The 14,256-nt window shown below is 44.9% G+C and overlaps 1 protein-coding gene across 1 annotated transcript in view; it reads right to left on the minus strand.

Moving 5' to 3' along the window:
- Positions 1–2,006: 2,006 nt before the first annotated feature.
- ZFC3H1 (zinc finger C3H1-type containing) overlaps positions 2,007–14,256 on the minus strand; it is an 844,920-nt gene continuing 832,670 nt past the window's right edge. The window contains exons 34-35 of the mRNA XM_085652529.1: positions 3,091–3,153; positions 2,007–2,962 (exon numbers count right to left, since the gene is read on the minus strand). Coding sequence (XP_085508655.1) covers positions 2,825–2,962; positions 3,091–3,153 — 201 coding nt within the window. The 3' untranslated portion in view covers positions 2,007–2,824. The remainder of the gene's footprint in view (positions 2,963–3,090; positions 3,154–14,256) is intronic.

The following is a 14,256-nucleotide window of genomic DNA, read 5'->3' on the forward strand; positions in this document are numbered from 1 at the left end:
GTGGGAAAGGGTGAGGGGCAGTGGGAACAGAGATTAAGAGTGGGGATGAGTAAAATAGATCCTAAAGGAGCAAAATGAGAGCTAGCTCCACTTGGAGTAAAGGTGAATGAGGTTTTTAAGCTGAAGTTATAGCTTATGTTTTTGCCAATACAGCTGGCCCAATGTGATTTCAACGCACAATTATACACATTTGCTGGCATTACCACTGGAAAGAACAACCTACCTGCTTAGAAGTCCAGGTTCTATTAGGGAGGTGATTTGGCTTTTTAGCATACGTTTAAATAAGGCAGTTAATTAACGGTTTTATAACTTGAAGCTTGAGCTGGAGATGAAACAAGTATCCTGAGCCACACCACACCACCATCCCCGGGTCACAAAATCACCTATTTACTACCTACCTAATCTTGCTAGTCAATGTCAGACTAAGGTCTCCAAGCACCTTTTACGCAACATGCATGCAATTATGAGAAAGTGTATGGTAACGTCGGAACCAGTTTCAAGTCCATGCAGTTATGACTGGTGCTTTTGATCAAGTATTGTTGAACTATCCATTTATTGCCACACCATAGCTGTGAAATTCATTGTGGGACCTTGCCACCTCCCCTGTAAAATGACATTTAAATTCTACTGAGGTTTCCGAATTGTTTCAGTCGTAAAATGTTTTAAAGCGACTGTTTGCCGCAAATTTCCCAAAATGACCTTGATGGATATGTCCCTAAGCTTTCTGTAAACTTATTTTAAATTAGTTGAGAGTTAAATTAAAACTTCGCCAAAAAAGTTGGGTGGAATTAGAAAACCCTACACTTTATGAAATGGATTACATTTCCTAGCTTAAATTAAGGTAAGGTTTATCCCTTCAGGCCTTCCAGGTGTGATGATTTTCTGATGCAGAATGCCTCAGACAGCACATCCTTGAGCAAAAAATAAAAAAAGGAATTGTTGTGTGGAGTCTAAAGAAATCCAACACCTCAGGCAAGAGGAATGGGAGGGAGGGCTAGGAGCAGAGGCCAGATGTTTTTTTTGTTTAAAAGATAACTTCATAAGCATTGCATTTCACAAAATGTGAACAGTTTAGAAAATACACTAATTTGGGAGTCAGTAACTCTTGCCGTTTTACACCACGCTACTTTAAATCCCATCTAATTTATTGGATTTAAAGTTGGATAGTGTAAAATTGATTGAGTGCGCTTTGATATATGCCTTAAAAAGACACATTCATTCACATAAAATTACATGATATTCTCCCAGAATATTGATGGCACAGAATATTGAGAACTTGAATTCAAAGTACTGACAAGTGAGTATGGATTTTCTATACCTTACTCCATATACAAGTACCTATGCAATATATACATCTTTAAGGAATGTAGATGCGGAGCTAGGAATAGTAAATCTACACTTTCCTATATGCACGTATGTTTCAGTATTCTGTCCTAGATACTCTTGTACTACAAGATTCAGGAGGGCTCAGGCACAGGGGTTGGAGATATAGCTCTGGAGTAGTACAACCAATCACAATAATAAAGAGCAACAAGAGGCACTGCGCGCTTTAAAGCCTTGCATACTGTACCTTTGTCCCTATAAGTATTTGCAACTATACTGCACAGCTTTGTTAATGGCTAACCCCCCCTAAAATATACTCCCGGCTGCAGGACTGCCTTCTTCCTATCTTTTACTTTAATCCTCCCAAAGCATTAGCCTCTAACAAAAGACTTTGCCATTTCCAACACTCACAAATCTCTGCTTTACAAGAAATAAGACTTGAGTGATGGTGATCACAGTAAAATAAAAGGCATTTACATGGCTTAGCAAATTGTTGGTATAGTCCCATGCTAATCTATTTGGGATTGCTTTAGAGTAGAACACCACACGAGGTTGTAGATTTCAAATGGATAGTTAAACAATGCAGGACAGCTAATAAATCTGCAATGAAGCAAATATTCCCCAGATTTCATAAAATACAAGTCTTCAAATTAAACAAGAGCACGCAAATAAAGAGACCACACTTTTGTTTTTTAAAAAAAGTTAAATTATATTGAAAATATTTGTATAAACAACTGTAATACTATAGTGTAGTATTTTAATACAAAGCAGTTCAAATATTTACTATCATTTCAACTGTTAAACTTTTATTATAAATTAAACTTCTTTACAAAAAAAAATTGCACATAATATTGACCACTCTCGGGTTCTGATGCACTGGCGTTTGCAATTTCTTGAGTTTAACAGTCTTTGCAGTGAGACCAGAATGCAGAAAGGGCAGTAACTCTCAGGAAGTCTTCAAGTGCAACAGCAGACATCTGTTCCTGACAGTTGCATTTTCATGAAGACCAGCTGATGTTTGACAAATCCTGTAATAAAGATCCTCAAAAAGTTTAAAAAAACATTAAAAGATAAAGGAATCCCTTTGTGGACTTTTTGCATAACTAAACAGCCTGAGCATGTAAACCCCGCAAATTCTCCCTGGCATCAGTGAGTGTCAAGGGAACCAGGAGCAGCACAATATAAGGGACACGCAAATTAAGAGGGAAATCAAGCACACAACAAAAATAAACCAATAAAATGTCAGGCATTTTGAAGAACTATACTTACGTACGTGATGTTACGAGAATCTTGCTGGGCCCAGAAGCTGGGCCAGGTGGCAATTCATTAATCCATTTACAGGATCATATTAATTTTTTCCAGGCTGATGGACAGACGAGTGTAGAAACTTGATACGGTCAGTTATGCTGGTCTTACACAGACTAGCAAGTGCTCAGCCTAATTGTGAATCATTCAATATGATTTGTTAATAAGCAAACTCAGGACTGAATACACCAATTGTTCAGTGATTCCTGCTTTCTGTGCTGGAAATGTTTAAATTTAAGAGCTCATCTAGGCTGACTCCAACCTCTTGGCACTTGGAAACTATTTTTCTCAGGTTATCAGTTTTACCTCCTTCTGAAGCTTCAAATAAGAGTTGCTGCAAGAGACGGGGAATCAGACAAATACGAATTAGCACAGATTTCTAATCCCCACATTAATGGGCAAGGCAAATTCATAAATCACATTTAGAAATCCTCAAAATTAATTAAAACATGAAAACATTACATCTTTCCAAAGTGCTGCACACAAAGGTAACTTCTGGAGGGCCTTCTGGTATAAACGATGAACCTGAAAAACAAGAACAGGCGAGTTCCAAAGTGGTTGAGTTGGCAGACAAAGCAAAATTTGACAACAACCAATGATTATAAGAAGCCTGCAGTGCAATAAATACATTAGTGATGCTTGTTAAAGAGCCCAGTAGTTTCGCCAGTGAACTATCCAAGACCATGTCAAAATCTGACCTACATGGATTAGCGAGCACAATGCTAGTAAAGGCTGTGTGTATTCGATAATTTGTAACAAATCTATAAATGTTGGCAGGAGACAGAACTCTCGACTCCCACAAACCATGAATTATTGGTGTTTTACTTTAAAGATTTAACTAGAAATGTGCACATTGTTTCCAATTTAAGGAAGCTGATAAATACTTTGGCCCTAATTATTAGTATGACTGTTTCATCGGCGCAATAACTTTGGGTGACACTGCTCAAAGGGCCTGGAATTGTTAGGTCCGCAAAATCCAGAACTGATAAATTTAGTCCTGGAGACACCAGACTATGTTACTGCAGTGGCAGGGGCTACAGGCAGCAGCAAACCTGGACCCAGCAGTATTTTTTGGGTTGGGTGGGACATCTTGAGGTAGAAGACAATGCTCCTCTCTGGCGAGGAGAAGTCTCTCCAAAACCCCATCCCAGGTGCCACAACCCAGTGGCCCTCCCGCGGACACTGTCTGTTCAGAGCAGGCGGTTAAGGTGAGCAGGTTAAAAAAGAAAATTTGAATCAGAAACTGCTGGGGTAAAGGATCTGGTATCTTTTGAGTCAAAGCAATTATTCCACATTCCAGGGATAAACGTTTTACTTAATGTAATTAGGTACAGGGATACTGAGACTTATCAGAGCAGAGTCCAGCTCCATCCCAACCCCTGCAGCAGCCTATTTTTGGGGGTCAGAAAGGCTTAGAAGATCATGCTCCTGGGAAAACAGAGGAAGCTCAGCAGTCCCTTCGCCCCCAAGACCCATTGCCATGTGACACTACATGGTCCTCCTGCTGAAACTTTCCACCTGCTCAGAGCAGAAACCACTTAAAATATATATTTTTCATATGAAAGTGTTTGCAGACATGTAGAATTTGTCCAATTAAAGGGGGACAAAGTTGGCGTATTGTGCGGTCGCTGGGGTCATCCCTGCTGTCAAGGATAATTATTTACATTGGTGATGTTAAAGGTAATTGTGAAACTGGATGCTAATTAATGTGTACACCATGTGATTTTATGATGCCCTACGTTTACAATAAAAATATAATTTAAAAAAAAAAATGGTATGTTAGTGCAAAATTAGCGCTGGGACACATCTTTGCTGGGGCAGCTGTGTGCTCTATAAAACAGGCTAACAGAATTGCACACCATGACGCAGTTAGTAATACTAAAAAAAAAAAAATATATATATGATTCCATCCATCTAAGTTGGATAAAAAACACTGAAGATCAGAGAGCAGGAAAAAAGTGATTTTATCTTCACAGTATTGACCTATTGCATGGAAAATACAAACCTTTTGCCATGAATGAAAAAGTTATTTACCTTTGGCAACTATCGTTCTGGTTAATACACTACCTACAGATTCCTCACCATCTGAATTTCTGAGGCACCTGACTGGATCCAAAACTTTTCAATAGCTCATCCTTGCCGGTAGGTGGTTGCTTGCTCCTTGTAGACACCAGCAGCGATATCATTTTTTAAATTTTTATTTATTTTACGCAGTTTTATATAGCACAAACTTGACCCGAAGGTATCGGGTATCAGAGCGCTTTACATAGCACCAGTTGAGTTACATGAGGAAACATTTGTTTTTGTTAGGCACGAGGAGATTAAGTGATTTGCCCAGAATCACAAGATGTTCAGCGTCATTGCAGAGACTCGAACCCAGTTCCCCAGATTCAAGGTCGCCCACCTTGCCGTTAGGCCAACTCCTCTTCCCATTGTGATGTCCCTAGGGCCATTGAGAATGCACACACTAAAATCCATGTTCAATGCCAATGAACAAAACTGAAAAAATGGGAATACCTGTATTCCAAAAATCAAGGGTAATCAAGTACATATATAAAAAGTGTACTACCAGGAATAGTTCAAATACAGATAGGTCCATCTAAAGCACAAGAAAATCACGTCAAAATAGAAGGAAAGAAAAGTATCAACATAAACTATGATGTATGAATTTTATTTCACCAACTAAACTTAAGGATATAAACTAATTATAATACTAACAAAAGGAAGTGCTCCAAGTGACGGCGCAGTGCAATTGCAATACAGTGAGCCATACAATACAAGGTGTCAAGAATGAAATATTTATAATATGTACACTGGGTCAATACTCATAGCACACAGGGCTACATCAATGACAAACCCAATGTTATGTGCATTTGAGTTTGAAAGCATTTCAATTAAAGATAGGAGTAGACCCATGGAATGTTGACATTCCGACCCCCTTAATCAGTAGGGTCTTCATCAGTATAGGAGCAATGGCAGCAACTTACAGAGTAGAGTCCAGTCAGTTAATTATATCCCGTCAGAAAAGATGCTTGGTAGAAATACATAGATGACAAGGTGTTATTCAACCTGACCAATCTGGATCAGAAGTCACAGAACGAATAGTTTCTTACCGGTCGGTGTAGTTTTGCAGCTTGAAGATCTTTCTGGATTCACTATGCTGTGCATTATTACGCGATCTGGTGGTTGGATCAGGATTCGTAGTCTTTTCTTTTTTTTGTTTTTTGTAGCCCAGGTGGGCGTCGACGTCCCACCATTTGGTGTACCTCTTGTGACGTCGGCATGCTTCCTGTGGAAGTCCCACCTTTGGGGCACCATCTTCGGGTTCTTTTTTCCCTTCCTTTCTCTTTTTTTTTTTTTGAAACCCTAGGAGTTTTATAATTTTCCCTTTTATATATCCTTTCAGTATTATCTTGTTATTTCAGTCTTTGTCCTTTCACCTTTTTCTCCTGCCTCATCTTCCTGGCGGAGGTGGGTGGGTTCGCTAGTGAAATCAGAAAGATCTTCAAGCTGCAAAACTACACCGACAAGTAAGAAACTATTCGTTTTGCAGTGTGAATCTTTCTGGATTCACTATGCTGTGCATATATTTTGTAGCGGTTTCTTATCTCTGTGGCGGCTGGGTGGAAGATGAGCGTTGGTCGTTGAATATATGTTGGAGCACCTTCTGTCCTAATTGTGCTTCCTTGTTTATCTGTATATCCACGCAGTAGTGCTTGGTGAATGTGTGCACCCAAGCCCATGTTGCCGCCAGGCATATGTCTTGAATGGGTGTATTTGCCAGAAAGGCAATTGTTGCTCCCTTCTTCCTTGTGGAATGGGCCCGTGGCCCCTCCGATAGTTCTTGCCCCGCCTGTTTGTGGCAGAATTGTATGGTTAGTGCAATCCATCGTGCGATGGTGCCTTTTGTCACTGGTCTACCCAGGAAGCTCGTTGCGAAGGACACAAAATAACTGCTTGGTTTTCCTGTGTTCTTTGGTTCTCTCGATGTAGTGCATCACTGCCCTTCTAGCGTCTAGAGTGTGCAGTGCCCTTTCTGCACTTGTTGCTGGGTTCTGAAAGAAACTTGGTATTTGAATTGTCTGATTTATATGGAATGCTGACACCACCTTTGGCATGAAGTGTGGGTCCGTTCTCATTACGACTGTCCTTGTGTATCTGGATGTAGGGGTCTTGCAGCGTTAGCGCTTGCAGCTCGCTTACTCTGCGCAGTGAGGTTATTGCCACCAGAAAGGCTGTCTTCATTGATAGCATTTGAAGGGAGGCCTTGTGAATGGGCTCAAAGGGCGCCTTCATAAGTTCCGTAAGGACTATGTTGAGGTTCCATGCCGGAGGCGGCATCCTCTTTGGTGGCGCTATTCTCTTTGCCCCTTCCAGGAATCTCTTTACTACTTGTGACGTAAAGAAACTCCCTCCTGTCTCACCTCGTGTGTAAGCTACGATCGCCGCTAGGTGGACCCTCAGCGAGGATGAGCATAGCTTAGCCTTTAGTAGGTGTGTGAGGTATCTAAGCACCGTTGATTCCCATATCAATTTATTTTGCAGTTTATTTTTGCTGCACCACGTTGTGAACCTTTTCCACTTTTCCCCATAACATTTTCATGTTGTTGGTCTCCTTGCCTCCCACAGCACTCTCATAGTGCTTTGAGGTAGTTTAAGGTGTGCGAACTCTGTCTTCAGGAGCCAAGCTGCCAGTCCGAGGCTCTCTGGCTCTGGGTGTAGAACCTCTCCGTTCTGCATGGAAAGCAAGTCCTTTCTTTTTGCGAATTTGTGTGGAGGTCCCTGTGCCATTTCCACTATTTGTGAGTACCATGTCTGTCTTGCCCACTGTGGTGCCACCAGGATCATTGTCATGTTGCTGGTCTTGCACTTGTTGAGTACCCTGTGAATCAGTGGTATTGGTGGAAAAACGTATGCAAATGTCCTTGACCAACTTATCCATAGGGCATTCCCCTGGGATTGTTTTCCTGGTTGCCTGGATGCGAAGTTTCGGCATTTCGCATTCAGGTGTGTTGCAAACAGGTCTATTGTCGGTGTACCCCACCTTTTGAATAGCCTTTGCGTTTCCTGTCCATTGAGCTCCCACTCATGGGATGCCGAGGTCTGCCTGCTGAGCCAATCGGCTTCCACATTGTCCTTCCCTGGTAGGTGTATGGCCAGCAGGTCTATTTTGAGTGGGATGGCCCATCTCCAAATCTCTTGTGCCCGAGTGGAAAGGGGGAACGATTGTGTTCCTCCCTGCTTGTTGACGTAGAACATTGTTGTAGTATTGTCCGTCTGTATCAACACTTTTTGGTTGTATAGCTGCCTCTGGAAGGCCTTCAGGGCTAGCAGTACGGTCTTCAATTCCAGGTAGTTGATGTGTCTGACCGCATCTGCTGGAGTCCACAGACCCCTCAGTTTGTTCATGTGCGCTCCCCATCCTATCTGGGATGAGTCTGTGGTGATGGTCACAGTTGGGCTTGGTGGTGTCAAGGGCTTTCCTATAGTTATGTTCTCCCTGTTCCACCATGCTATCTCCTCTTGCACTGTGTGCGTAACAACCACTAGATCCTCCCAACTTCCGCTTGCCTGTGACCCTTGCTGTTGCCGCCATTCCTGGAATGGTCTCATGTGAAGCCGTACATTGGGGACTAGGTGGATGCATGACGCCATCATCCCCATGATCTTGCTCGCTGTTCTCACTGTCAGAGCTTGCCCCTTCTGGTAGAGGCGCATCTCCTTCAGCAGGGCTATTGTTCTCTTGTCGCTAGGCATCACCGTTCTGTCTATGGTGTTGATCTGTGCCCCCAGGAATATCTTCACCTGCTCTGGTTTAATTGATGATTTCCCCCAGTGTATTGAGAACACCAGGTTCGTTAGTGTCCTTGTGACCCGCTGTGCGTGTTCCTCGCATTTTTCGCGTGAACTTGCTTTTATTAGCCAGTCGTCGAGGTAAGGATACACATTAATCCCTTCCCTCCGCAGGTACGCCGCTACTGCTGCAAGGCATTTTGTGAAAACCCTTGGTGCGGACTTCAGCCCGAATGCCAGGGTTGTGAATTGGTAGTGATCTTTGTTGATTGTGAACCTTAACAGTTTTTTGTGCTGCCTGTTCATTGGGATGTGCAGGTAGGCGTCTTTGAGATCCACTGTGGCCATGAAGTCCCCGTCTCCCATCTGTGGGAGTAGTTCTTGTAGGGATGTCATTTTGAATTTTTACGTACTTGTTTAGGAACCGTAGATCCAGGATGGGTCTTAGTGTCTCGTCCACCTTTGGTACCAGGAAGTAGTTGGAGTACACTTCTTTGTTCCTCTCCTTGAAAGGTACTGGTTCTACGGCCTCCTTTTGGAGCAGCTGTAGTGCCTCCTCTGCAAGTTGTGCTAGCTCCTGTCTTGAGCGTTCCCTTCTTTTTGGTTTTCTGTTTGGAGGGCTCCTTTCCAACTATGCAGTATCCGTACTGAATGATGTTGAGTATCCATTTGTCTGTAGTAATTTTTTGCCATTCCCGAAGGAAAAGCCTCAGTCTTCCGCCTACTGGTGTTGCATGCTCGTAGGCGTTTGGTTTGTGTACCCCCTCCATTTTGTTCTTTTTGTGCTCCACCCTCGGAGGTATATTGTGGGTGAGCCATCTTCTCCGTGCGAAGTCACTTTGAGGTGGGTTGGTCTCCCCCTCTTCTTCTTTGTCCTCATCCGTTCCCCCTACCGCGAAAGGACTGGCCTCTAGGCTGGTACTGCCAGTTTTGTTTCTGCTGCCCCGGTTGGCCGTGGCTCTCGCCTTGCTGGAAACTTTGGTGTGACGTTCCCGGCTGGTTACCTCCCCTTCCGTAAGGTCTCCGAGTCAGGGTACCTCTTCGCATCCCCCTGAATTGCAGGGCCCCCATGGACCTTGCCATCTCATTCTCTTTTTTGAGTTGGGTGAGCTTCTCATCCATCGGTGCCCCGTACAGTGTCTCTCCGTTGAAAGGGGTATTCAGTATATTATTCTGGACCTCTTGTTGTAATCCTGAAATTCTGAGCCAGGCCTGCCTCCTTTCAGTGATTCCTATCGCCAGTAGTCTGCTTGATGTCTCTGCCCCGTCCAATGCCGTCTGAAGGCATGAGTTAGCTATATTCTTCCCCTCTTCCACTAGATGGGAAGCCCTTTGTTGGTATTGTTCGGGAAGATGTTTGATTAGGTCCCCCTTCTCGTCCCAATGTTGGTACTGGTGCCTGTTCAGTAGCGCATTTGAGTTCACCATGCGCCAGTGCATTGCGGCGTTCCTCTCTATTTTCCTTCCAGTGAGGTCCATCCTTCTGCTCTCCTTGTCAGGAGGTGGCCCCGAGGTCGCCGGGACATTGGCCATTTTCCTGGCCGTGGATGCAATAATGGAGTCAGCAGTAACCGATCCCTTGATATATGGAGGGTCCAGTGAGGAGTGTTTGTATTTCTTTTCTGTTCCGGGCGTGATGAATCGGCATGTTGCTGTGTCCTTGAACGCCTCTTTCCCTTGGTTCAGCACACTTTGGAGCATGGGGAGGAACTGGCTCCTAGTTTGGATGGGTAGCAGTGTTTCAAGTAGAAAATCTGCTTTCGGTTTCTCCTCCTCTAGTTTCACGCCAAAAGCTGCAGCCGCGCTTTTGATGACCATGTTGTACGCCCCAATATCATCTGGTGGCGAAGGCCTCGAAGGATATGTCTCTACGGGCTCTTCTGGGTTTTCAGTGTCGAGGTCCTGCCATTCCAGCTCTTGCGTCGTCGACGGTGCAGAGCCGTAGATCGACTGCTCCTCCTCCTCTTCTTCTCCCTCATAATAGAGATCTTCTTCCCCTTCTTCGGGAGCTTTCGACTGCTCTTCGGCGTCTAACTCTTCCTGCTCCTCGACTTCGACGAGAACCGTCGCCGGTTTCGTTAGGATTGTGAATCTCTTCATCTTTTCATCGAACTCCTTCTTCCTCTGAAGGATGCTCTCCATCTCCGCCTCGAGCCTTCTCTTTTTCTTCTCCATTTCGGAGGCATGTTCGACGTCGAGCGCTGGTCTTTTTGACGGAACTTACGTCGATGCGGCCTTGACTTTCGAAGTCTAACGCCCCCACCTTGTGGGCCTGTTTCGACGAACCTTGTTTTTCGGCGGTCTTCGGCACCTGGGAGTCCTTCTCGAAGGATCCGCTGGGCCTATCGTCCTTGGATCCACACGCGGTCGTCGAAATTTTCGGCGCCGGTGTTCCTTTCGAGGACTTTGACACTGGTTTTTTCGAGTCAGTGTCTGGTTTTCGGGGCCCTTTCGGGGGTTTTGTGCTCGACGTCTCTCCTACCTTGTCAGACGTTTTCTTATCGGGCTCTGCGACCGTGAAGTCATCAGGTCCCTCGGCGATGTTGTCTTCATCGTCGGTGGAGAGGCCCAGGTCGTACAGAGACAGGGCCTTACCCTTGCCTTCCATGTTGAAGTTGGCTCTCATCTGCCTCTCTCTCACCCGGAGGGTCTTCGGTGTGAAGGCGGAGCAGGCGTTACAGTCCTTGCTCTCGTGGTCGATTGGCAGGCAAAGGTTGCAGACCGGATGTTGGTCCTTCCGCGCGTATTTGTGGTGGCAGTTACGACAGAATTTAAAAGGTGTTTTGTCCATTCCTGCGCTCAGAGTTCCTGAGTGCGCATTCTCCGTTGGACGTCGAAGATTGAGGTTCTCTTCCTTCTTCGTCGTCCCGGCTCTATGTTCTTCCTCTCTGTAGTCTTTGCTTTATTTTCCTTCGATGAAACTCGTGCTCTTCTTCTTTCTTCGTTCAAACTCTGGAGCTTCTCGTTGACGATCCAGACCCAACAGCGGAAAAAAGAATCTGAAGATGGCGCCCCAATGGTGGGACTTCCACAGGAAGCACGCCAACGTCACGAGAGGTACACCAAATGGTGGGACGTCGACGCCCACCTGGGCTACAAAAAACAACAAAAAAAACAAAAGAAAGATTACGAATCCGGATCGCGGAATAAACATAACATAACACGTGTACACCTGCAGACTGAATAGCCTGTGTGAGAGAGGTCCAAAGGTTGGCCAGAAGAGCCCACAAAATTTGGCAACCATCTCCTAAAGGGCATCGGATTAACAACTAATGAGACACCTGGCAATGACTGATATTAGAGCAAGGCTCGTGGGGGGAAAATAAGTCTTTGTATTTACAGCCGGAGTAGTAGTAAAGAAAGCATTTGGGTTGACCCTGCAGGAAGACACCTGTACAACTAAACTTTCCAGAATGAGATGTTAAGTAGGGTGGTAGGGTTGCCAAGTGCAGGGCAGTGGTGACAGAAAATCTATTAAAGGGCTTAGGCCAGGTGACCAGAAGGGTGTCAGTGAGTGCCTTGTTCAATGGCATAGTGGCTCAGCTGCAGCCTGCACAGGGTATAGCACCTCCATTAACAGGTTAGTTTTCACATCTTGGTCGGTAATTGTAAATGTAGCAACCCAGCTACCCTTCGCATCACTAAAGCAGGGGAGACACTAGGACAGTATCTGGGGAACTGTGAAGCACCACTTGAAGCACTTCATAACAATGGTCTTCGTCAGATTGGGGAACATTATGATCCCCAACATGACTTTTTTTATGCCTTCTAAGAGCCCTTAAGTGGGAAAGATTGTAATGAATGCTACTTTTATGAACCAAAACCTTCAGGGAGAAAATAGTCATGCTCACTGGGCAAAACTTTGACTCAGTATGCATTAAAGAAGGTAGAAAAAAAGGGGCCTCATCAAGGATATTTATTTCTCGGAGGAAGAAGATATTTCAGCAGAGGCACCATGTGGAGTCCCGGCTCGACATTGTTAAATCTAAAGAATTATGGGGTAGAATACAGCACCTAAAAAGACTATTTCTAAACCTATAGATCGTAGGTCTACGGTGCAACCAACAATAGACATCAAGAGGATTTCATAAAGAAAAACGAATTCTGAGATATCCTTGACAAGTAACTGGTTGCAGGAAAGTAGCTCTATATATACTACACTAAAATTAGGTATAGTGTGTATAGAGTCAAAGTGTCCCCAGAGGTAGGCAAAGGTGAAAATTAGATAGAACCTTACTCTGTGGTAGAGTGGTCGAGCAGTAAGGCAATATCAGAGGACAATGTTAAGCATTTGATGTACACACTCAGTCAGCAAATGAACTCACACACTCAAGAACTGAACTCTAGGCCAATTGCTTTTGTATAAAAAAAATACTTATTTTAGAACCAAGCAAGCCTGGCACAGGTAAGCATAAATACTCTGTAGCAATAAATTGCGGATTGTAGAACAGTACATTGGAATGAATAGGCTTTTTCAGTAAATTACAGGTAAGTTACATTTCACTTTATTTTTCTAACTCAGTGCTGAATACCTGAATTCAGCACTGGGACATTTCCTGTAAACAGGTAAGTAAATACGTTTTGGTTGTTTGTGCTATTTTTAAAGAATATTTTTAGATTTTAAAACTCCACACGTAGAAACTTTTTGGAAGAAAATTGTCCATGTTATCCTATGGAGGAAAAACAGGTTATCGGTTCACAGGTAAGTAATCTACTGTGGGAGTCAAGGTTCTGGGGTTAGACTATGGGGTCCACCAGGGTCAGTGATGCACTGTTGTTGCACCCTCAGCGGCACTAGGGCGGCCGGGTGCAGAGTGTTGAGGCCCAATGTTATCCTATGGGGGATAAGGGGTCACTGGTTGGTGCCCGCTGGCAAGCAGGCCACGGGGTTGTGGGAGCAAAGTTCCTAGGGTTAAGGTCACGGCTAATGGGGAAACAAAGTAGCACAAAAGGTGCACCCTCAGCGGCACTGGGGCGGCCGGGTGCTGAGTGCTCTTTCGACATCGGGTGCCCTGTTTTCTAAGGAGAACCTCTGGTTTGCAAAAGCACTATAGGCAGGGGAATGAAGGACTTCTGGGTGCGACCACCACTTGGAGAGGTAAGTTGGGACGATATGGGTAGGTTAGGCATCATCTGTTTGGGCACACAAGGCCATGGGGCGTCGGGTGCAGGGGTGCCTTTTGGGGTCGGATCTTCTTACCAGCTCCTGGTCGCTGTTAGGGGGGCCTTCTGGATTTAGACCGCAGGCGTCGGCTTGAGGCAGGGGTGGTGTTTTTCCACTCGAGCTCGGGCCAGGTTCACTGGGTGTAGAGTGGGCTGGATTTTCAGTATCCAGAAACTGCAGTTTGAACAAGTCCGGTGTTCACAGGAGATTCAGTCTTTGAAGTGAAGCCAGGCAGGTCCTCCGGGGTTTTTGAGGTTGCTGGCTGCAGGACACACGGATTTTGCAGGAGCAGATTCGAGGGGAGACAGACCTGTAGGGCTGAGGCCAAGTCAGTGGGCGTCGTCCTCGTTAGCTCTGCACGGCTCTTTGGTCCTTATCTTCTTTCTAGTTTCTTGGCTGGATCTGAGGAAACAAGGTTCAGGGTGCCCCCTAAATACCAGATTTAGGGGCGTTACATCTAGGTATAGGGCAGGGACCAATGGGTCCCTTCCCTGGGGTGAGTACACCCTCTATTCTGGCACTCTCCAGTGGGAGGGGGCTGGAGCCTGTCCCTGGTTGACTGGGTCCCCCCCATCCTCAAGATGGCGAGGACTCTAGGTTGTGCTTCACCTCACCCACCGGTGGGTGGAGTTGGCAGAGGTGGGCACAACTCTTTCCCACACTTTTTTCCC

The sequence above is a fragment of the Triturus cristatus genome, chromosome 4_1 (genome assembly GCF_964204655.1).
Source record: "Triturus cristatus chromosome 4_1, aTriCri1.1, whole genome shotgun sequence".
Classification (NCBI taxonomy): Eukaryota; Metazoa; Chordata; class Amphibia; order Caudata; family Salamandridae; genus Triturus; species Triturus cristatus.